Source organism: Salmo salar, chromosome 15 (assembly GCF_965601325.2).
Source record: "Salmo salar chromosome 15, fSalSal1, whole genome shotgun sequence".
Classification (NCBI taxonomy): Eukaryota; Metazoa; Chordata; class Actinopteri; order Salmoniformes; family Salmonidae; genus Salmo; species Salmo salar.
The window spans coordinates 91956712-91979419 of NC_138305.1; the positions used below are offsets into that span (position 1 = coordinate 91956712).

General features: G+C 43.5%; 2 protein-coding genes across 3 annotated transcripts; both read left to right on the plus strand.

Annotated features, from left to right (window-relative positions):
• Nucleotides 1-556: 556 nt before the first annotated feature.
• LOC106572481 (ubiquitin-conjugating enzyme E2 variant 1) lies at nt 557-6054 on the plus strand. 2 transcript variants are annotated; one of them, XM_014146704.3, is made up of 4 exons: nt 557-649; nt 3127-3275; nt 3812-3937; nt 4443-6054. In XM_014146704.3, exons 1-4 carry the CDS (start codon nt 592-594, stop codon nt 4587-4589), a joined length of 480 nt encoding a protein of 159 aa, XP_014002179.1. In that variant the 5' UTR covers nt 557-591; the 3' UTR covers nt 4590-6054. The 2 variants fall into 2 exon arrangements, with proteins under 2 accessions (XP_014002179.1, XP_014002180.1); XM_014146705.3 differs by lacking the exon at nt 3812-3937.
• A 4617-nt stretch (nt 6055-10671) lies between these two features.
• LOC106572482 (solute carrier family 52, riboflavin transporter, member 3-A) lies at nt 10672-18169 on the plus strand. Its single transcript, XM_014146706.3, has 4 exons — nt 10672-10894; nt 14323-15462; nt 15780-15903; nt 16405-18169. The coding sequence occupies exons 2-4, from the start codon at nt 14444-14446 to the stop codon at nt 16615-16617; spliced, it is 1356 nt and encodes a 451-aa protein (XP_014002181.1). The 5' UTR covers nt 10672-10894; nt 14323-14443; the 3' UTR covers nt 16618-18169.
• The last annotated feature ends 4539 nt before the right edge of the window (nt 18170-22708 follow it).

Sequence of the window (22708 nt, forward strand, 5' to 3'; positions counted from 1 at the left end):
TAAGTTGTTGTAAATTTAGTTTATCGGTACATTATGGTTGGCCTACCTACTTATGGCTTACAATTTATATTATATTTATAAAGAAACGAAATAAAAAAACAAGGTAGTACTTGGTTGTGTCCATTATTGCCATTAGAAGCATATCTAACAAAGACCATCCATGAGAACGCAGGGGTATCAAACTCATTTTCCCCCGGGGAGTGCTTCCTTCTTCAACAAGGTCCGGAGGGCCGCACTAAATTGGCTATATTTCCTCACAGTCAAAATTAGTTCTTTTTTGGGGGAATTTAAGGCTCCCTGACTGTCTAGCTTAGTGAGCTGGACACAGTCAATAAACTATAAATGAAGGTCCATTATCATTTGTACATAGTTTCAATTTGGTTTTCGTCATTAAGTATATTATGCTATTATTTTCTTAGAAATATAGTTATGCCATTGTCAAAATAACTACCATGATAAATCTATGAATTAAACTTTTCCCACAGTGGTCTCTAGATCTGTGGATCAATTTATACTAGGTATGTGGATCAATTTACCTCGAGCAAGCGCGTTCCCATCTTTCCGCTCCCATGCTGCAACCAACCCCCAACCATGCTTACGTGCGCGCTCCCGCTATTAAGCGACAAGATGGCGGTCGCCGCCGGATCAGGTAAACGGTTCAGCTAAATAAATGACTAGCTACCACATTACTAATTTCGTGTAACATTCAAATAAACGTTTGCTGATAGTGTGTATACGTTCCAGGATACTTTCCAGAAATCATCAAGTACTGCTTATTTTACTAAAACATGGCTATGCATAGCTTCTAGCTAGCGGCTAACACTAGCTACCAAAGTTAGCTCTCACCTGCTATCTGCCAGCTGACAAGGCTTTTGGTCTCGGAAGTTCTAGTGTATTGAAGCTAACATGACATGGCAAATTCCGTTGGAAAACCTCTCCATGCATAGTTACCCATATATTTAATGCTAAATTAAATTGCCGTTGAGATAGCAAAAGAGCTCGTTAACCTGTGTCGACTGATCAAATGCCGCGTCATTCATCAAGCGTTGTTTTTAGCCTGTTAGCTAGCTTCCACGTCCAGAACGTCATTGGCAAGAGAATTACCAGCTAGCTAACGTTAGTTCGTTATTAGCTAGTCGCAGGAACAGCTCGAACTGGCTGGTTTGTGTGTTGCATGTTGTCAGCACACGTTATAGTAGCTACCTAACGAGTTGCTATTTGTTGTTAGCTGGTTTGCTAACGTAGTCAGATAACGACTCGATTTGTTACTGTAGTGATTTCGTGATCTGACTTTAGCTAACTTGTCAGTCACATTAATTTGACTTGTGTTAGTTAGCTAACTACCTAGCGTACGTGGGAAAGATCAAAATCGAATTTATTTATATTGCCCTTCTTACATGAATTGATATATCAAAGTGCTGTACAGAAACCCAGCCTAAAACCCCAAACAGCAAGCAATGCAGGTGTATAAGCACTATCGGCTTTCTAATGCGATCAATTATTTAGCTAACGTTAGCTCACTCATCTGAATTTAGGCCAGACCCGTTTGGGCCTACTATGAACTGAAATAGCAAACGTTGACTAGCGAGAATTGGCTAACTAGCTACCCACACATTTATGCGGATTACGTTTACCGTCCACATTACGTCAATCCACACCTCCAATTTGTTCTCTAATACAGGCCAGTAACGTTCGTTTGAATTAGCTAGCTACTGTAGCTATACACTTAATAATCATTGAAAAACTCCTCAAAATAGTCAGGGGCTTTATTGTGATCACATTGGGCAGTGATAGTGGGGTAATTGATGCAGCGTGGTCTCTATAAAGACAGACAAATAAATGTGTTACACAGCTGTAATAAGCCTAATAATACAGTAACAATCTGTTTTATTGCCAAAATCAAAATATGCAGTAATGCTGTAAAGGTAAAATGGCAGGTAAATGCCACACACATACCCAATCAGACTACCAGATAATCTAGACTGGGAATTTAGCAGATCATTCCCAGAAGCTCAGTGTGAATGGGTCTACTCACTAAATCTGCCCCGAGTTATTGCTCATCTTGTCTCATGCGGAACTCTCACCAGCTAACTTCTGTAGGCCTATCTACAGGTTTATAGACAGATGTTTATGAACAACAGCTGTTTTCTGGAGCTGCTTGAAGGAACTGACTGGTAGGAAGTGGAATCTGGCTTTATAGCAGTCTCTTATTCGCTACTGCTAGCCTATTGGTCAATGGAACAGGTACAGGTGTGATTGGCAGATGATGTGACCAATGGCTGGTTAGTGGCATTTTCAAACTGTTCTGGCACAGACTGAGGTGGTCTGACCTGCTCGCCTGGTTTTACTGTCAAAGCTAGCCCATCCTTCATATTGCATGGCTTGCAATCAGCAAAAACCACTCAAACCCTGGCAAGTGCGGCTATAATAGATGCTCTGTTTCCACCACTAAATTGTATTCAAAGGGCACAATAGAAGAATAAAAGTTTGCCATGGTGTTTAACTTCTGACATATACACTGAGTGTACAAAACATTAGGAACATCTTCCTAATATTGAGTTGCACCCCCTTTTGCCCCCCAGAACAGCCTAAATTTGTCAGAGCATGGACTACAAGGTTTCAAAAGAATTCCACAGGGATGCTGGCCCATGTTGACTCCAATGCTTTCCACAGTTGTGTCAAGTTGGCTGGATATCCTTTGGGTGGTGGACCATTATTGATACTCACGGGAAACTGTTGAGTGTGAAAAAACCAGCAGCATTGCAGTTCTTGGCACACTCAAACCTGGCACCTACTGCAATACCCCGTTCAAAGGCACTTAAATATTTTGTCTTGCCCATTCACCCTCTGAATGGCACACATACACAATCCATGTCTCGAGGCTTAAAAATCCTTTAACCTGTCTCCTCCCCTTCATCAACACTGATTGAAGTGGATTTAACATGTGACATCAATAAGGGATCATATCTTTCACCTGGATTCACCTGGTCAGTCTATGTCATGGAAAGAGCTGAACATGTTTTTGTACACTGTGTATATTGAAACTTAATGGGATGTACTGTTTGTTTTGTCTTGTGTGGTATTTCAATCATTTCTGTTTTGTGCTTGTTTGTCTCACATCGACAGGCGTTAAGGTTCCTCGTAACTTCCGGCTGCTTGAAGAGCTGGAAGAAGGCCAGAAAGGTGTGGGGGATGGGACAGTGAGCTGGGGCTTGGAAGATGATGAGGACATGACCTTAACAAGATGGAGAGGGATGATCATTGGCCCTCCTAGGGTGAGTTGGCTACTCTGATTCCCACAATCCACCACGCTTGACTCACTGGCCTTGTCCAGAAACAACCCCTTAGGCCCTACCCCGCTAGGCAACTGTGGAGGTCTGAGAGGATTGGACAGGTGTAATCAATATGTAAAAAATTCCACCTAGACCAGGGGTGTCAAACATACGGCGCGCAGGTTTGATAAAACAAAGAATGCATTTTTTTGTCAATAAATGTAAATTTGCGGGGGACAATCTTAATCGATATTGGAATGGCTAAAACCAAATTAAAACTATTCTGTCCAGCTTGCTAACAGTTGGACTGTCGGGGAGCATTTAAAATTCCAAATTCAATGGACAGAGGACTACTTTTTGCAATTTTTTTGCTGGCTTGGAAATAAGATGAATTATATTTACAGCCCTCAGGACCTCGGTGAAAACCGAATGCGGCCTGAGTTTGACAACCCTGACCTAGCCTATCAAAGGGGCAAGGTGGAGCTATAAACGTAATGCTAAACCCATTCTTACTGATGTCTTTGTATGTCATTTTTCAGACAATCTATGAAAATAGGATGTACAGTCTGAAGGTTGAATGTGGGCCCAGATATCCAGAGGCACCACCGTTTGTCAGATTTGTAACTAAGATAAACTTGAATGGTGTGCACAACTCCAATGGTGTGGTATGTAAATCTGTTTGTCCTTCAAAATGTTTCCATTGTAAAATAGTTAATACTGGCTGTCTCATTTGTGTTGTAGATATTTTTTAATGTATGTTTAAGGATTTGATTGTTTATTGAAGTGAATGACTGATTCAGTTTCCCCTGGCTCATATAATAAGATATGGATTTCAGTGCAGGGCTAATGCCTACTATGTTTAGGTTACATTACAGACAGAGGAAATGTCATATGCAATAAGAGTCCATTACCATTTCAGACGGCAATACTATTCCACAAGTTGCATTTATGTAGACTTTTTATATCTACATTTTATATCCATACAAAAATTAACTATTTTTACCAGGTTATGTAGCAAATCATTTTTGGGATATGTTTGTTCACAACTAACCAGTACTTCAGCCAACCATGATATTACTACAAAATATATAGAGAGATTTGAGTCATGTTTTGTGTGTGATTGAGGTGTAATGTAATGTTTCTTTCCTTCCATTGTTCCCTGTCCTGCAGGTTGACACACGAGCAGTGTCTGCACTGGCCAAGTGGCAGAACTCCTACAGCATCCGTGTGGTCCTGCAGGAGCTCAGGCGGCTCATGATGTGCAAGGAGAACATGAAGCTCCCCCAGCCACCAGAGGGACAGATCTACACCAACTGAGCCCATGCTACTACTCTCCTTCTCCTTTTCCCTCTTTTGTTTGCTTTCATCCCATCCACCACCTCCCTCCTTATTTTCATTAATTTGCCAGCCAACACTCAAGCGCACACACATAGGGACGTACGTGTGGCCGAACACACGAATGCAGACACCCACAAACATGCAATCACTTCTACATGCGCCATTCTCAGGCCCTGGCCCCTCCCCTTTCCATCACTGGAGCTCTGGTTGGACTAGAGAAGACTAGGTAGGCGGAGTCATCGGTCCAGCCCTGATCATTCGAATACTGTACATCTTACTAATCTTTTTTTATTATTATTTGTTATAAATGCAGATTGTACAATAACATAAATAATCTTATTGAGTGTACATGTTGTGTGCTGCCTTTTTGTAATAGAGAAAACCCCCCAGCGATTATGCAAGTATTTGTGGATTTTGTTCAGTGCAAGATATAAATTAGATACGTTTTTCTTATCAGGTTCTAAATATAAAGTTCAACCAGTCAATTTACCTCCCCGTTGATTTAGAGAGCTTGACCCAAGAAATATGTTAAAATATTTCTTGAGTGTTTATTTGGGGCTTTATGCATGTGTAACTTGTATAGCAATTTATTTACGGGCTCCACTGGAAATGCATGTGACTGCAGCAGCTTATAGCAAGATCCCTGAAGTAGTAAGCCCTTCAAGCTGTCACTTTAGTCAACACACACACGGCCATGACAGAGGCAACCACTGATATTTAGCGTCCTATATAATTATTTATATATATTTTTTAAGATACCAGAAATGTTTAGTTCATAAGTGTCATTGGATGTAAAACAATACAATTATACCATATGTCATAAAGGATTCTCACACCAGAAAACCTGCAACCATTTAAGTTAACTTGAATTGGCTACCTCTTTTGGTCCTTAGTTAGAGAGTAGAATTGATCAATAGTCATGCCTTCTTTCTAATAATTTTTTTTCTTCCTTCTTTCCTATCATAATTATTGCATCATGCATTCACACTTATCTATGTATAGTGTCTATATTCCAATGGTTCTAACCCCCTGCAGACATTTCCCATGTTTGTTTCAGAATGCTAGTGTCACTGAGTTTGCCATTTATACACTGTCAGTATGGGTTATGGAACTACATTGATTGTACTTTTACACTATCTTGGTCTGTACAGGATCTTATGTATAGTGTTTGTCTGTTCCCCTTTAGTGATCTTACCAAACATGCAGTAAATATCATAGGGTGACCAGTTTTCTGACTATTTCTTTATTGCAAGCTAGGTTTCCATGAAATTGGTGACAGATTTTCATGCTAATATTCTACAATCCACAAAGACAATGTTCACACCAATGGTGTTTCCACCGAAGGGACTTGTTGCTGATAAAAGTCCGTGGGTGATGACGTAGTGCACACAAAATGTACTTTTTCGCTTAAGTTTTCATGTACCGAATAAAAATCTGAAGTTCAGTGTGTTTCCATCGCATTTTCAACTCTACCCATAGTTTTCTCACAAATTGTTGCGTTAAAAAGCAAATGTGCCTACTCTGGTCTTGGCATTTGCGCTCTTGTCAACAGCTGGCAGATACTGTGCGGGTAGTCAAGTCTACATTATGAGATTATTATGGATAAGAGCGAAAAAATATTTGTTAAACGTCAGTCAAGCATCGATAATTAGATAATCGCGTGACTCCAAATTTACTTCGATACTTCGTTACTATACTGCTCAAAAAATAAAGGGAACACTTAAACAACATCCTAGATCTGAATGAAAGAAATAATCTTATTAAATACTTTTTTCTTTACATAGTTGAATGTGCTGACAACAAAATCACACAAATAATCAATGGAAATCCAATTTATCAACCCATGGCGGTCTGGATTTGGAGTCACACTCAAAATTAAAGTGGAAAACCACACTACAGGCTGATCCAACTTTGATGTAATGTCCTTAAAGCAAGTCAAAATGAGGCTCAGTAGTGTGTGTGGCCTCCACGTGCCTGTATGACCTCCCTACAACGCCTGGGCATGCTCCTGATGAGTTGGCGGATGGTCTCCTGAGGGATCTCCTCCCAGACCTGGACTAAAGCATCCGCCAACTCCTGGACAGTCTGTGGTGCAACGTGGCGTTGGTGGATGGAGTGAAACATGATGTCCCAGATGTGATCAATTGGATTCAGGTCTGGGGAACGGGCGGGCCAGTCCATAGCATCAATGCCTTCCTCTTGCAGGAACTGCTGACACACTCCAGCCACATGAGGTCTAGCATTGTCTTGCATTAGGAGGAACCCAGGGCCAACCGCACCAGCATATGGTCTCACAAGGGGTCTGAGGATCTCATCTCGGTAACTAATGGCAGTCAGGCTACCTCTGGCGAGCACATGGACGGCTGTGCGGCCCCCCAAAGAAATGCCACCTCACACCATGACTGACCCACCGCCAAACCGGTCATGCTGGAGGATGTTGCAGGCAGCAGAACGTTCTCCACGGCGTCTCCAGACTCTGTCACGTCTGTCACGTGCTCAGTGTGAACCTGCTTTCATCTGTGAAGAGCACAGGGCGCCAGTGGCAAATTTGCCAATCTTGGTGTTCTCTGGCAAATGCCTACCGTCCTGCACGGTGTTGGGCTGTAAGCACAACCCCCACCTGTGGACGTCTTGCCCTCATACCACCCTCATGGAGTCTGTTTCTGACCGTTTGAGCAGACACATGCACATTTGTGGCCTGCTGGAGGTCATTTTGCAGGGCTCTGGCAGTGCTTCTCCTGCTCCTCCTTGCACAAAGGCGGAGGTAGCGGTCCTGCTGCTGGGTTGTTGCCCTCCTACGGCCTCCTCCACGTCTCCTGATGTACTGGCCTGTCTCCTGGTAGCGCCTCCATGCTCTGGACACTACGCTGACAGACACAGCAAACCTTCTTGCCACAGCTTGCATTGATGTGCCATCCTGGATGAGCTGCACTACCTGAGCCACTTGTGTGGGTTGTAGACTCCGTCTCATGCTACCACTAGAGTGAAAGCACCGCCAGCATTCAAAAGTGACCAAAACATCAGCCAGGAAGCATAGGAACTGAGAAGTGGTCTGTGGTCCCCACCTGCAGAACCACTCCTTTATTGGGGGTGTCTTGCTAATTGCCTATAATTTCCACCTGTTGTCTATTCCATTTGCACTACAGCATGTGACATTTATTGTCAATCAGTGTTGCTTCCTAAGTGGACAGTTTGATTTCACAGAAGTGTGATTGACTTGGAGTTACATTGTGTCGTTTAAGTGTTCCCTTTATTTTTTTGAGCAGTGTATATCAATATGAGGTTGCAGCCAGCGTTTACATAAAGGCGTTTCCACCGCCATTTTTCACATAATACATTTCACTGATACAAAAAGATCCCAGCTTTTCAAACGAACAAATGATGTCTGCATTTATACAATTGTACCGAAACTTCCTGTTACCATTGATGTAATTTTTTAATACGGTATGACTTTACTTGCATACAAACTGGATGGATACGTGGTTAGTAATAAAGGTGGGTAGTTTATTGATCTTTTCAGGTACAATATTACAATTATTATGCTCTTCATGAAGTAATATCAGAGGGAATAGTATCCATCAAAACTGGGCAATCTTATAATCAAAGTTAAGCATTTATAAAGTTATTGAGACCCTCGTGGACATTATAAAATGGGCTTAAATATTTATTAAAGGGACAGTACACACACAACACCAGTGGTGATTGTGATTGTTTGCTTTTATTTAACTAGGCAAGTCCATTAAAAACAAGGGGGGTTGGGGCAATGCAATAGTCTGGGCAGCCATTTGATTAGCTGATCAGGAGTCTTATGGCTTGGGGGTATAAACTATTTAGGAGCCTCTTGGACCTAGACTTGGCGATCCGGTACCGCTTGCCGTGCGGAGCAGAGAGAACAGTCTATGACTAGGGTGGCTGGAGTCTTTGACAATTTCTAGGGCCTTCCTCTGACACCGCCTGGTATAGAGGTCCTGGATGGCAGGAAGCTTTGCCCCGGAGATGTACTGGGCCGTACGTACTACCCTCTGTAGTGCCTTGCGGTCGGGGCCTGAGTAGTGGTGCAACCCATCAGGATGCTCTCGATGGTGCAGCTGTAAAACCTTTTGATGATCTGGGGACCCATGCCCAATATTTTCAGTCTCCTGAGGGGGAATAGGTTTTGTCGTGCCCTCTTCACGACTGTCTTGGTGTGCTTGGACCATGTTAGTTTGTTGGTGATGTGGATGCCAAGGAACTTGAAGCTCTCAACCTGCTCCACTACAGCCCCGTCGATGAGAATGGGGGCGTGCTTGGTCCTCCTTTTCCTGTAGTCCACAATAATCTCCTTTGTCTTGATCACGTTGAGGGAGAGGTTGTTATCCTGGCACCACACGGTCAGGTCTCTAACCTCCTCCGTATAGGCTGTCTAATCGTTATCGGTGATCAGGCCTACCACTGTTGTGTCATCAGCAAATCTTAATGATGGTGTTGGAATCGTGCCTGGCCGTGCAGTCATGAGTGAATAGGAAGTACAAGGGGGGGCTGAGCACGCACCCCAGAGGGCCCCCCGTGTGAGGATCAGCGTTGCGTATGTGTTGTTACCTACCTTTAACCACCTGGGGACGGCCCGTCAGGAAGTCCAGCATCCAGTTGCAGAGGGAGGTGTTTAGTCCCAGGGTCCTTAACTTAGTGATGAGCTTTGAGGGCACTATGGTGTTGAACGCTGAGCTGTAGTCAATGAATAGAATTCTCTCATAGGTGTTCCTTTTGTCCAGGTGTGAAAGGGCGGTGTGTAGTGCAATAGAGATTGCATCATTTGTGGATATGTTGGTGCAGTATGCAAATTGGAGGGGGTCTAGGGTTTATGGGATGATGGTGTTGATGTGAGCAATGACCAGCCTTTCAAAGCATTTCATGGCTACAGATGTGAGTGCTATGTGTCTGTAGTCATTTAGGCAGGTTACCTTAGTGTTCTTTTGCACAAGGACTATGGTGGTCTGCTTGAAACATGTTAGTATTACAGACTCAGACAGGGAGAGGTTGAAAATCTCAGCTCACATCGGCTGCGGAGAGCGTGATCACACAGTCGACCGGAATAGCTGATGCTCTCATGCATGTTTCAGTGTTACTTGCCTCAAAGCAAGCATAGAAGTTATTTAGCTCGTCTGGTAGGCTCGTGTCACTGGGCAGCTCTCAGCTGTGCTTCCCTTTGTAGTCTATAATTGTTTGCAAGCCGTGCCACATCCGACTATCATCGGAGTCGGTGTAGTACGATTCGATCTTAGTCCTGTAATGACGCTTTGCCTGTTTGATGGTTCATCGGAGGGCATAGCAGTATTTCTTATAAGCTTCCGGGTTAAAGTCCCGCTCCTTGACAGCGCAGCTCTACCCTTTAGCTCAGTGCGAATGTTGCCTGTAATCCATGGCTTCCGGTTGGGGTATGCACGTACAGTCACTGTGGGGACAACATCCTCGATGCACTTATTGATAATGCCAGTGACTGATGTGGTGTACTCCTCAATACCATTGGAAGAATCCCGGAACATATTCCAATCTGTGCTACAGCCTGGATTCGAACCAGGGTGTCTGTAGTGACACCTCAAGCACTGAGATGCAGTGCCTTAGACCGCTGCGCCACTCGGGAGGGATCAATGATATTGTTATTGTTCCCATGGACTATTGTTGTTGGTAATAAAAAGTTCATGTGAATCTCAGTTAGTGTTCACCAGAGTCATTATTGGTCAAAGATGTTGAGTAGATGCCCTCTCATGTCTTAATCAATGTATATTCTGTAGGTCAATAAACAGATGGATTTTTATTGGATATTATTGTTATGATTAAAAGGACCATACAACATCCCAATCATTTACACACACACAAAAACACACACACACCCTGGGTTGTATTACCTGACTACCTCTGATATAAGCAACCTCGCTTTCTTCCTGAATTTCCCATTCACATAATTGTGGAATGAGATGAGAGACCATAGGTCTCCCATTAGTCTCTCGGGGCTGGGCAGGCAGAGGAAAGGGGACTTCCCATCTCTATTATGTATCTAACTTTATGGCTGTTGTACAGATTTAAAAAGGACACAGCTGCACAGCTGCTCAGTTTACTCTTACACGGTGGAGCTGACTACTGGACTGGACTCTGAACTACCCACAAGGCACTAGTTCCCTAGTTCTCCTCCTGCCTGTGTGTGAAGGAGAAGCCGGTGGCATTGTCCCAAAGGTCTGTATATAAGATGAGAGAGGGAGGATGTTGGATTCCTCAATAAGGCATCCATTCAGTGGCTCAAGAAACCTGTGAGTATACTTTTTTTTATCTTCTTGGTTCCTATGAGCTGTATTGGAAATGTAATATTGCCCTATGGTCATGCAATGGAACAATCATGGAAGTTAAAGTGTATTAATTTCAAATCAATATTGTAAAGAAGGTATTTTTAGGCAGATTCTGATTATCCATTCCCCTGACAAAAGATAATAGTGATCAATATGTAGTGAAAGTTCTTGCAGTTCACACTGACCATCTACATTACTGTAACACATTGGTGCTTTGTAAGCCAGATACACAGTATGTGATGGTATTGGCTCTGACATTGTCTCATTTGTTAGGCCCAACATCATGAAATCCTGTGTGGAAGCTAAATGCCTGTCTGATTTTCACTAGCAGAGATAGGAAATGAGCAGGGCCATGTAGACCGAATTGTGCTAAGTGGTATCCTTGGGATGTCCCTGCCCTAAACCCTAACCATAACCTTATCTCCTAACCTTAACTCCTAACCTGAACCCCTAACCTTAACCTTAACCCTTCCCTTAACCCTTACTTTAACTGTTTTAAATTTCAATGGACCATTTTAAATTTCAAGTGATGTCGGTTCCCACTTAGACTTCCCAAGGATCCCTCTTAGACTTTTCCATTGTGCAGTAACAATGTTAACTTTTTAAAAGTAAAAGAGGAGACTTGAGTTCCAGAAGTAAACGTTTTAATACAGAGCTTTGAGGTGCAGGTGGCCATGCGCAAATACACATGCTAATAGCACCAGTTCCTTAAAAGCCACAGCCAGTAAATATAAAGCAAATGATGTCTCAAGAATAATATAGTCATTCTTAATTGTGTATACATGGCATCGTTACAGACAATGGTTGATATGAAACTGATCAAATGTTTAGCTGAACAATGAGAAGAGTGAAACATTTGCTACTTTGGGTACAGAGAGTGAAGTTTGAGCCAGTTCTAGGTTTGGATTGTCACGAGTTGAGGCCTCTGAGAAGTGTGTGTCCTGTGTGATCTGGGTCGTAGTTAGGCATCCGGCTGGCCCCCACAGCCATATGGTACGTTGTGTTTCTAGAGGGAAGGGTTAGGGAAGTGAAAATTACTTCAGCTGCTTGACATGTAAGAAGAATGCGTTGAGTAGACTGAATACTTCTCTGTTACAATTGCTAGTATTGTCTCAAGGTTTCATGGTCTCATCTCTGTATAATTGAAAAATACAATACATCTGATTCTCACTACTCCATCTACACAGTTAGTTAGGTATTTGTCCTTGACTTACATTTATTTTTTTTATTTAACATGCAGTATAACATTTAGGTAATCAAAGTGTAACTAATTAACTAAACCAGTCATTTCAAAGTGTGACATGTGACATTTGCACCCTTGAGCAACAACACCCTTTGCATAAATTACAGGGCACGCAGAGAGCATCAGAGTTGAACCAGTTGACCTAGATCTGCTTATGCCAGGTTGCTTCACCCTGTGTGACTCACAGCTAAAGTGTAAAACAGTAGGGTTAAAAGCTGTTTGGCAAAAAGTTAAAGATCAAATTCCAATGACAAAATGAATGCACATTCAATAACAGGGCACGTATCCACAAAGAGTCTCAGAGTAGGAGTGCTGATCTAGAATCTTTCTATTTAATCTGATTCATTATGATCTAAAAGGCAAAACTGATCCTTTGATTTGGTAAACCCACAATAACAATGTGATATTTACTCTTGGTTATACAGTAACGATGGTCATGGTCTAGGCCAGTAGTTCCCAAAAATAAAAAAGGAACTCAGTCTGGCTTTCAACTTACTCCTGAAAGTTGCAGTAATGCACAAGGTGCAATTTCGAAATTGATAGTGCATCAGCAGTTTTCCAGTGTTCCCAATGCTGGAAGGGGAGCCTGAGTGAAAATGTTTGGGAACCCCTGGTCTAGGCTAGGGTTAGGCCTACTTGTTGATAGATCCTTGCAGAGAGATTTGGTACTATAATACTTAACATTTTTACCAATATTATTATTGTTCTACTCATTTCATCCTCGATCTAGCTTGATACTTTTAGCAGCAGTGTATTTTAGCAGTGGCGTGTATTAATGGATGCCAAGGGAAGCCAGGCTTTCCCCCAAAATGTGTTTCATAATTTTCATTCAATTCGCAAGAAGCTGAATATACAGTATCTCACCGGAAAAGCATCAGAGCGAGTGAAACAGCGCCCCTCTGTCTCTGTATGTGTAACCCATCTATCTGATGCTGTTTGGTCAAAAAGAGTATGACATTGTTGAAACCCGTAGCATTGAATGCAATGGAAACCAGCAAGCATTTCGCCTCCCTTGATAAAAAAAGTATACAATAATAGCCAGCTAGCATTGAGCTAACCTTAATGAGCTCAACTGTGAATGGTCCTGGTGCACCAAGGGAAGCCAGTTTGGATTTGGCTTCACACCAATCACATCACATCAAAAGCAAAATATAATTGACAGAAAAAAATTGAATTGTTGCATCTCGTTGTGTCGTTGTCCTGCAGTGGCTATCTAGCTACCTAAAATAGTTTCTTTCCTAAATTAGCCATGGATGGAGATAGGGATTTAGACTTGTGGTTTTATTTAATTCTCCGTACTGGTCATTGATTATAACAGCAATTCTGATCCAACCATAAATTCATACATTGTGCCCCTGGCCCTTAGAGGATGGAAGTTCAGTATGTAGGTAGATGTAGTAGGCTAACCTTAACTAGCTGGCTCATCATTGCCCATTAAAGGAAGTTAGGCTAGCGAGCAAGCATTCTAGCCAGGTAGCGTAGGACAGCAAAAACTAAAAGCGTGTACTGTATAACACAGTCATAGACCGTTTCGTCAACATGAAAGAGAGGACAATGTCAGAACAATAGACAGCCACAGCTTATTTAGCTTACATTGATTGGACTAAGTTGTTTTTGATATATTTTAGTTGTCACTGTATTAGACTAAGCATACAAAGTAGGTGCTTATAGGTTATTTGATGATGTTGAAATGTTGAAGATGAAATGGTTCTGGAATAGTGGAGGAAGCTCCTGTTTTCTTTGCAACTCGCATTAACTCTCATTGGTTCTAACTCAATAGTTGTTTAGTTTAGTAGTCTGAAAATATCAGAAACATTAACTTGCTTGACCATGCTGTAGGTCATGTAACTGTTTGTTACATGCAATATGCTTTGTGGACAGATGTTGCTCTCCGGTTTTGTGATGAAACAAAGGTATGATTGAATTTATTCTACCACTGTGTCTTCTTATTGTCTCGGCCCTTAGGCCTATATATCACGGTGGCAAAGCATTGAAACTAACAGGTTATAGAACAAACAATGCAATTATAACAACATATAGGTTGCAATATGGCTTTTTTTCTGGCTTTGATTCCCCAGTGATTTTACCCACGCACCACTACTGACTTTCAGTATTTCTTAAGATAATCTCTAGTTTCCTCTTTTTCTAGGTTCTGAAGGCTGGCCGGGTTTAAACTGTTCAATCAGATATATCTTCACTTCAGATCTGAAGTTCCTCCAGAAGACTACCTCACCTCACCTCACCTGACTGGGACCAGCTACAATACAGCCATGTCTCTGCTGGTCCATGTTCTGGCCTGCTGCTTCGGCCTGGGCTCCTGGGTGGCTGTCAATGGCCTGTGGGTGGAGCTCCCCCTCATTGTCAACACCCTCCCCGAGGGCTGGGAACTACCATCCTACCTGACAGTCATCATCCAGCTGGCCAACTTGGGGCCTCTGCTGGTCACTGTCATGCACAAGCTGTGTCCGGGCCGGCTGAGGGAGAGCGCTGTCATCTACAGTGTGTTGTCCATTGGCGTCCTGGCCTGTGTACAGTTGGCGTTCTTCTGGGATGAGACCACGGTGGTGGCAGCGGCACCACGGAGCACAGTCTTCTTTATTCTAACCCTTTTCCTGGCCTTGGTGGATTGTACTTCCTCTGTTACCTTCCTGCCCTTCATGATGCAGCTGCCAGCCCACTACATCACCACCTACTTCATTGGAGAGGGCCTGAGTGGCTTTATCCCTGGTCTGGTGGCTCTTGGCCAGGGCGTCGGCATGGCCAAGTGTGTAAATGGCACTCAGTCCTCTGGTAACCTCACTGAAAAGGACATATACATTGTCCAGACCCAGTATCTACTGCCCAACTTTTCCACAGAGGTGTTTTTCTTCTTCTTGGCGGCGATGATGTGCATCAGCCTGCTGGGGTTCTCTGCCCTCAACAGGTTCCCACGCAGCTTTGAACTGTCCACAGAGAACCTGGTTTCAGACACTGACACAGTGGCGTCAGTCTGCTTCGGTCTCGACAACCCTGGAGTGGTAACAGACGTGCAGAACTCTAACCCAAAACCCCACAGTGAGGAATCAGGTCAGGCTAGGCCACAGCTGGCTAAACCAGGCCACTCTGTTTATCAGTTAGCTTTTATCTATTTCATGGTGGTCTGTGTGAACGGGGCAACCAACGGCCTGTTGCCCTCGGTGCAGACGTACTCCTGCATGCCCTACGGTAACCTGGCTTATCACCTGTCGGCGGCTCTGGCATCCTGTGCCAACCCAGTGGCCTGTATAGTCGCCCTGTTCTTTCCTAAAAGGTAAAACCCCAAATAGCCTCAAGCTTTCCTCTTTTATTGACGATAAAGCAACAACAAACATTTATGGACAAACACTCAAATCAATATGTATTATTATCTCAGCTTTGACAGCATTATGTGCAGAAATTGCTTCCTGCTGTTCAATAAGTAACCATTTTTTACAGCGTTCTCAGGTGAACATAGATATTGCTTGTACTCTGACATAGACATTCAGCTACCCATCACTGCAGCAATCTCAGTGGTTATCTTTATGTTAAATGACATTCTTCAGATATACAGTTAGCAAACTGTTTTCTGGTTTCCTGTTTTGCGCTCAGGTCACTAGTGTTGCTGGGTGTACTGTGTCTCCTGGGCTCAGTCTTTGGAGGATACAACATGGCCATGGCTGCCATGAGTCCATGTCCAGTACTACAAGGCTCTGTGCTGGGAGAAACCATCATAGTGAGTGACAACTCCACCTGTAGAAATAGGCCTCAGTCTAGAGACACTTTCTCAGAAACACTTATCTATCAAACTGTCACAGTTATTGATCCTTGGTATTCAAGAAAAGCAAAGGTAACAAAGTTGTTGCGGTCCTTTATGGTAGGGTTTCACAAACTCGGTCCTGGGGCCCACACTCAGTGCACGTTTAGTTTTTTGCCCTAGCACTACACAGATGATTCAAATAACAAACTCATCATCAAGATTTGATTATTTGAATCAGCTATGTAGTGCTAGGGGGGGGAAAAAACATGCACCCGGGGGGCCCAGGACCGCGTTTGGGAAACCCTGGGAGTGCACATTTTAGTTTTCCCCCTGGCACTACACATCTGATTCCACTAATCAACTGATCATCAAACCTTTGATTAGTATAGAATCAGGTATGTCGTGCTAGGGTACTTGAATTCTTACACTTGAATAGTACGTGTTACCTAACTAATAAAGTCACAATGTAATCCTCAGGTTCTGTCTTGGGTCTTCTTCACGGGGACCCTGTCCTATGTGAAGGTAATGGTGGGTGTCATCCTGAGGGACGAGAGCCACAGCGCCCTGGTGTGGTGTGGAGCAGCGGCACAGACAGGCTCTCTGCTTGGCTCTGCCATTATGTTCCCTTTGGTCAATGTCTGCAACCTCTTCGAGTCAGGAGACTTCTGCAACACCAAGTGCCCTTTTTGATGATGACTTATACCTGAGACACTAACATGCCCACTGGTAAGTAGTCTTGTCCGAGCCAGAACGGCCCATATGGCAGGAGCTTACCTCTTGTTTCTGTAGTGCGAGGCAGCTTGATGTACAAGTACACCCCCTGGACAGGAGTACCTGCTAGTACCTATACCCACTGGGGTGATGTGTGAATAAGGTGGGGGTCAAGGAAAAGACAATGACGGGACAATGACGTATCTGGCCTCAAATTAGAGATTGGACTCTATGTCTTCAAGGGCACCCTGTGGTGAGAATAAAATCCACCTGGATCAATGGAGTAAAGTATACGATTTCAAACTGTTGTTCAGTTAATAATTGTATGTATTTCTATGCAGTATGATTCACAACCCACACTCAAGGGTGTTGGAGCAATTGTTGTAAATATCTACATTATAAATCTCATAACCTTATCTTATTTCAAATGTACGGTTTTAAAACCATTACTTGTTGAATAATTGGGAATTTAAGGAGACAGGCAGAATCCAGATTCATGTTTGGTTTGTAATTGCTAATTATAGTGCCATGAAATGTTTATTATTGAATTAACCTTAGATTTACACTGAGTGTACAAAACATTAAGAACACCTGCTCTTTCCATGAGATAGACTGACCAGGTGAATCCAGGGGAAAACTTATTGATGTCACTTGTTAAATCTAATTCAGTCAGTCTAGGTGAAGGGGAGGAGACAGGTTAAAGAAGGAATTTTAAGACAATTGAGACATGGATTGTGTATGTGTGTCATTCAGAGGGTCAATGGCAAGATAAAAGTGCATTTGAACAGGGGTATGGTAGTAAGTGCCAGGTACACTGCTGGGTTTTTCATGCTCAACAGTTTCCTGTGTGTATCAAGAATAGTGCACCACCCAAAGTATTGGCGTCAACATGGGTCAGCTTCCCTGTGGAACACTTTTGACAGCGACAAGTTACATTTGCATTTTAGTCATTTAGCAGACACTCTTATCCAGAGCAACTTACAGTAGTGAATGCATACATTTCATTTTATTTTTTTAACATACTGGTCCCCCGTGGGGATCGAACCCACAACCCTGGCGTTGCAAACACCATGCTTTACCAACTGAGCCCCAAGGGAGCCACAAGTTGTGGCTTTTCTGAAGGCAAAAGGGCGGTGGGGGTATTGTATAAAGGGGGCGGGGGGTGCGGGGGGGGTGCAAGTCAATATTAGGAATATGTTCTTAGTGTTCTGTATGTACACTCAGTGTATATCACGGTCACTCTGCTGAACCCACTGGTGTTTGCTCTATTTAGAATGTTTCAGATTGTAACACTAGATGGCGTTAGTAGACCATGTTAGAAAAAACTATTCTTTGCGTTCCTCAGGCATCCCTGCAGATTCTCTTGTCAACACAAAATACATTTCATTACACTTTGTCTATTCAACACTTATTGTATAAAGGCTTTTATATCTCTATGTTTGTGTGTGTGTCAGTGTGAAAGAGCATTCCATGTAAGATCATCATATGCACTGTTGATTGTTTTTGTAAATACATTATAGATCATCATGTGCTAATGTGTTCAAGTTAATGTGTTTAACCTCATGTGTTCACTCACATACAATGTGGCTTCGAGAGATTCTATGGCTATCATGGATGTGTGAGAATCAGATTACTGTAGGTTACAGCAATTTCTCTCAGGAGGATGCTGCTCTTCCATAGGAACCAGATAGTTATGTCCCCATCAGCAGCTGTTGTTCTACCAGTCTCTATCTCTCAGTCTATCCCCTTCCCCTCAGATGAGTTGAGGACCACAAAGAGGTCCCCCCAGCCCCAGGTTTAGGGGAAGCCCAGGGAGGTGGTCACTAATTAAGGTTAGTCAGAGTAGAGGAGGCAGGTAGTCGGCTGTTGGCCCCATTGCTGGTCACTTGGGAGCTCCACCGACCCCGGCTCTGAGTAAAAAAGAATAAAGAAAGGGGGCGACAATTACCCCCAGCCTGCCTCCGGGAGTCCGGGTCAGCTGAGGATCAGATGAGGGCCACCCTGCCTCCGGGAGTCCGGGTCAGCTGAGGATCAGATGAGGGCCACCCTGCCTCCGGGAGTCCGGGTCAGCTGAGGATCAGATGAGGGCCACCCTGCCTCCGGGAGTCCGGGTCAGCTGAGGATCAGATGAGGGCCACCCTGCCTCCGGGAGTCCGGGTCAGCTGAGGATCAGATGAGGGCCACCCTGCCTCCGGGAGTCCGGGTCAGCTGAGGATCAGATGAGGATCAGGCGAAGAGCAGATGCGACTTTCTCACTTGGATTTGAGGAAAGGAAAACCCCTTTTCCTGAAATCACTGCTGTGAATTATTCACACCATTGACAATAAATAAGGCCAAATTATTTCATCATTATTGGATGTTATTATGTAAAAGAGAAATTGTCAAAGGGTAGTTCTGGATAAAGTGTTACATTTAGTTGAAGGTGAATCAGATTTTCTTTCTCTATGTAATTTTATATAAAAGTTTGTTGCTTTTTTGTTTTGGGCACTTCATAGCTCCTTACTCACTATTGCCTGCATCTTGCATTCAAATGTTGTTTCGCTTTGCTTCACAACGTCCCTGAATATCTGAGTGCAACTAAGAGATTTTCTGCTAGCTTTGTTGTATAAATTCCTTGATTGGCCCGGGCTTTTGTGTTGAGGAGAGGCATTAACAACACACAGCATCAGCAGCAAAAGAAAAGTGTATAATTTTGTGTCAGATGGCCCATCGCTTCTCCAGCTGGTCAGGAGGGACTGTGGCCACCTGGATTCCCTGTCTTGGTCCTGTGAGATCCTGCAGTCTCTTCTGCCATGTGAGGAGGACTCTTACTACGCCACTGAGAGGCCCATCTGGTCAGGACGACACCTCCCAGAGTGGACCCTCCCACCCTCACAACCCACCGAATCTCCACCCCACCCAGCCGCTTCCCATCCCAGTTCTCAGATAAATGTCAAATTGAATGGGGGATTTAGCCTCTTTAACAGAATCAGGGAATGAATTCAGGGAATTATAATGCAATGAACTCTAAACCACAACTCTAGATAGATATCCTATCTACCTTGTTGCTGAATCCACAGATACGGCACCTGTGCCTGACACAGTAACTGATTGTAGGATCCCCTTGGTAAAGTTGGTAAAACAACAGTCATTCAAGGATGAATGATTAGCATTATTACAACAATTTACTATACCACCAGCAATAAAATAGCATAATCACACTCGAAAAATGATAAAGCAATTTTGTCAAAACATCAACAAAATCCAGAACGTGGGGAAAATTTGCGTGGGGAAAATTTTGCTTGAACAATCCCAGAGGGAGACAAATGCTGGCAGCTGATATTCGGGTGAACAGCTTGTGGAAACCAATTGCAGACAATCTAGTGACAGACACACAAGGCAATATTCAGACACTAGTACTCCGGTACATATGAAATTCTATTTAAATAATACTCTCCCATAAAATGAGATTGAACGTTACAGCCCTCTGTCATTTCACTATAGTGTCTCCCAGTGTTTTGGCCTGCTCCTTTTTTTTTTCATCAGCAGATATTGATGTTGGTTTAATGAAGTGCCTAACGCTCCACCCTTGGAAGGGACGAGTCTGTCAGCATATGTAAATGCCCCCTGCTTGTCAATGTGGCATGGGTTCTGCAGGGTTTAGAATGACCCCCCCTCCCCCTTCTCTGGGAACCCTTTGTTCTAGGGCTGACTGTGCCACGTAATGGGACCAATTATAGAGACGCACAGTAGGGAGGATGGAAAAACTTGTAACGCTGATAATTATTACACTTACCCAGCTGATAGAAGAGCGTTCATGAGTGACTAACTAAATAGACTCCTTTTTCAGCTATTCTTCATGGATATCTGTCTAAAAGCCTGTTTACTAAAATGTCAGTGATTTGTACTGTATTTAAATTCTTACGGTACTATGATAATCACTGTTTGGGAAAAGGTCGTATATAAAGTGAAATCCTCACAGTGCTTCTTTGCATTGTCTGTGCAATTCAAAGGCAACTGACTTGTGCGTGGTACACTATACAGTATATAAAAAAGCATGTAGACATCACTTCTATTTTGTGGATTTGGCTATTTCAGCCACACCCATTGTTGACAGGTGTATAAAATCGACCACAAAGCCATGCAATCTCCATAGACAAACATTGGCAGTAGAATGGCCTTACTGAAGAGCTCACGAGTGGTGCAGCAGTCTAAGGCACTGCATCTCAGTGCAAGAGGCGTCACTATAGTATCTGGTTCGAATCCAGGCTATATCACATCTGTTTGTTACTGGGAGTCCCATAGGGTGGCACACAATTGGCCCAGCGTCGTCCGGGTTTGGCCGGAGTAGGCTGTAAATAAGAATTTGTTTTTAACTGACATGCCTAGTTAAATGAAGGTGAAATAAATTATAGCAGCAAAGGGGAGGACCAACTCCCTATTAATGTCCATGATTTTGTAATGAGATGTTCAATGAGCAGGTGTCCACATTCTTTTGGTGATGCACTGCTAGCCCTGTAACCTTAAGATGACACCTGTTGATTCCTGTCTTAGTGTCGGGATGGACCGCACCTGATTGGGCAAGATGTTAATGTTGACACAAAGCCCAAGTGGCTGGCCAACCAGACATTTTCATTCATTATCATTGATATCATTATACTGTATATCCCTGTGGTGTATTGTCTCTGTCTGTGTCCCAAATGGCATCCTATGGGTCCTAGTCAAAAGTAGTGCACTATATAGGGAATAGGGTGCCATTTGGGACACAGTCTTTGTTCCGGATGCTCTGAGTTATGTGAGGAGGCTTTGGCAGTCTGTACTACATAAATGGGTACAGGATGGGTTCACTAGCGGGGGGGGGGGGGCAGGGGGGCCAGTGCCTCTGTGACAACAATTTTGGACCCCCTTGTGGCCCCCCTAAATGTGCAGTATGAAATCATTTTTACATAACTAATTTTTGCTATCGTTCTTTTTTTACATCCATTATTAGACAGTGGCAACACGGAATACTAATTTAACCCAAACATTTTCCAGAGGGACGGCTTTAGGCGGAACACAACAGTATCGTACCACATGCATCTGCATTATGAACATGGTCTTTTGCCTGCTAATGCCTGCAATGCAGTGAAGAAAACGATATGACAACAATAACGTCTAATGTAACTGGCCCCTCTAACAGTACAACTGGCCCCAGCTTGGCCCCCCCAGTTGAAATGGTCTAGAACCGCCACTGGATGGGTTGCCAGGTTAACATTGATACAGTGGCACTGCTGACATGCCAGGCTGTGCTCAATACAGCAGCAGACTCCAGAGATCATTGACAGTACCAAGCAAGCAGCAAACGATACTGCAAGTAGTAACATGGTGAAAGATCCCGTAAGGGTTAGAGGACCTGTGGATGGTGTTTATGATGACCGTTTTCCATTATCCAGGACCATTTTATCTTTCTGTGGGATACCTGGCGAATTTCTAACCATTCCCCATGCAGTGCTATGCTGATCATGGGCCAAGATTTAGCTGCAGTAGCATTATGACCCTTTCCACTGTAAAACAACCTTTATATCTATGGTAATCAACAATAAAAGCATTGAATTTAATGACGCCTACTCTGAGGGGTCCAGCAAGGTATTGTTTGTTGCAACAATATTGCATGCCGCTTTAGGGAGATAATTATGTTAATGTCGACCCTCCCTTTAACACTGAGAGCCCTCTCCACTCCACTATCCCTCCCCTTTCCCTAGAGCACCAACTGCAGGAGGTTGCCAAGCCCGGGAGAGGCTGAGCTAGCCCATTTGTGTGTGGGGCCAGTCATGTGGAAAATGGCCGCTCCAGAGAGAGACAACTTCAGAGAGCCGCCATTCTTTATAGGGGCTTGATGGCCTTTGACAGCCACAGTGCTAACATGGAGCGCACATGAACACAGCAAGGCTATTATCGTGTTCACCAGCGCAGGGGGAGAAAAGAGAAGATAAAGGAGAGACCACCTTGGTTGATATTTGAAGCCACAGTGGCAGGGGGCTTGTCTGATGAGTCTGACCCTCATGCCAGAGTGGCATCACAGAGAGAAGACATGATTACAGCCAGGTGTAGC

Excerpts from the sequence above, each read along its gene's own strand:
- LOC106572481 (XM_014146704.3), top strand. The coding sequence starts at position 592 with ATGCTTACGTGCGCGCTCCCGCTATTAAGCGACAAGATGGCGGTCGCC. Across the intron at positions 650-3,126 it reads GGCGGTCGCCGCCGGATCAG|GCGTTAAGGTTCCTCGTAAC; the intron begins GTAAACGGTTCA and ends TCACATCGACAG. Across the intron at positions 3,276-3,811 it reads TGATCATTGGCCCTCCTAGG|ACAATCTATGAAAATAGGAT; the intron begins GTGAGTTGGCTA and ends GTCATTTTTCAG.
- LOC106572482 (XM_014146706.3), top strand. The coding sequence starts at position 14,444 with ATGTCTCTGCTGGTCCATGTTCTGGCCTGCTGCTTCGGCCTGGGCTCC. Across the intron at positions 15,463-15,779 it reads GCCCTGTTCTTTCCTAAAAG|GTCACTAGTGTTGCTGGGTG; the intron begins GTAAAACCCCAA and ends TTTTGCGCTCAG. Across the intron at positions 15,904-16,404 it reads TGCTGGGAGAAACCATCATA|GTTCTGTCTTGGGTCTTCTT; the intron begins GTGAGTGACAAC and ends TGTAATCCTCAG.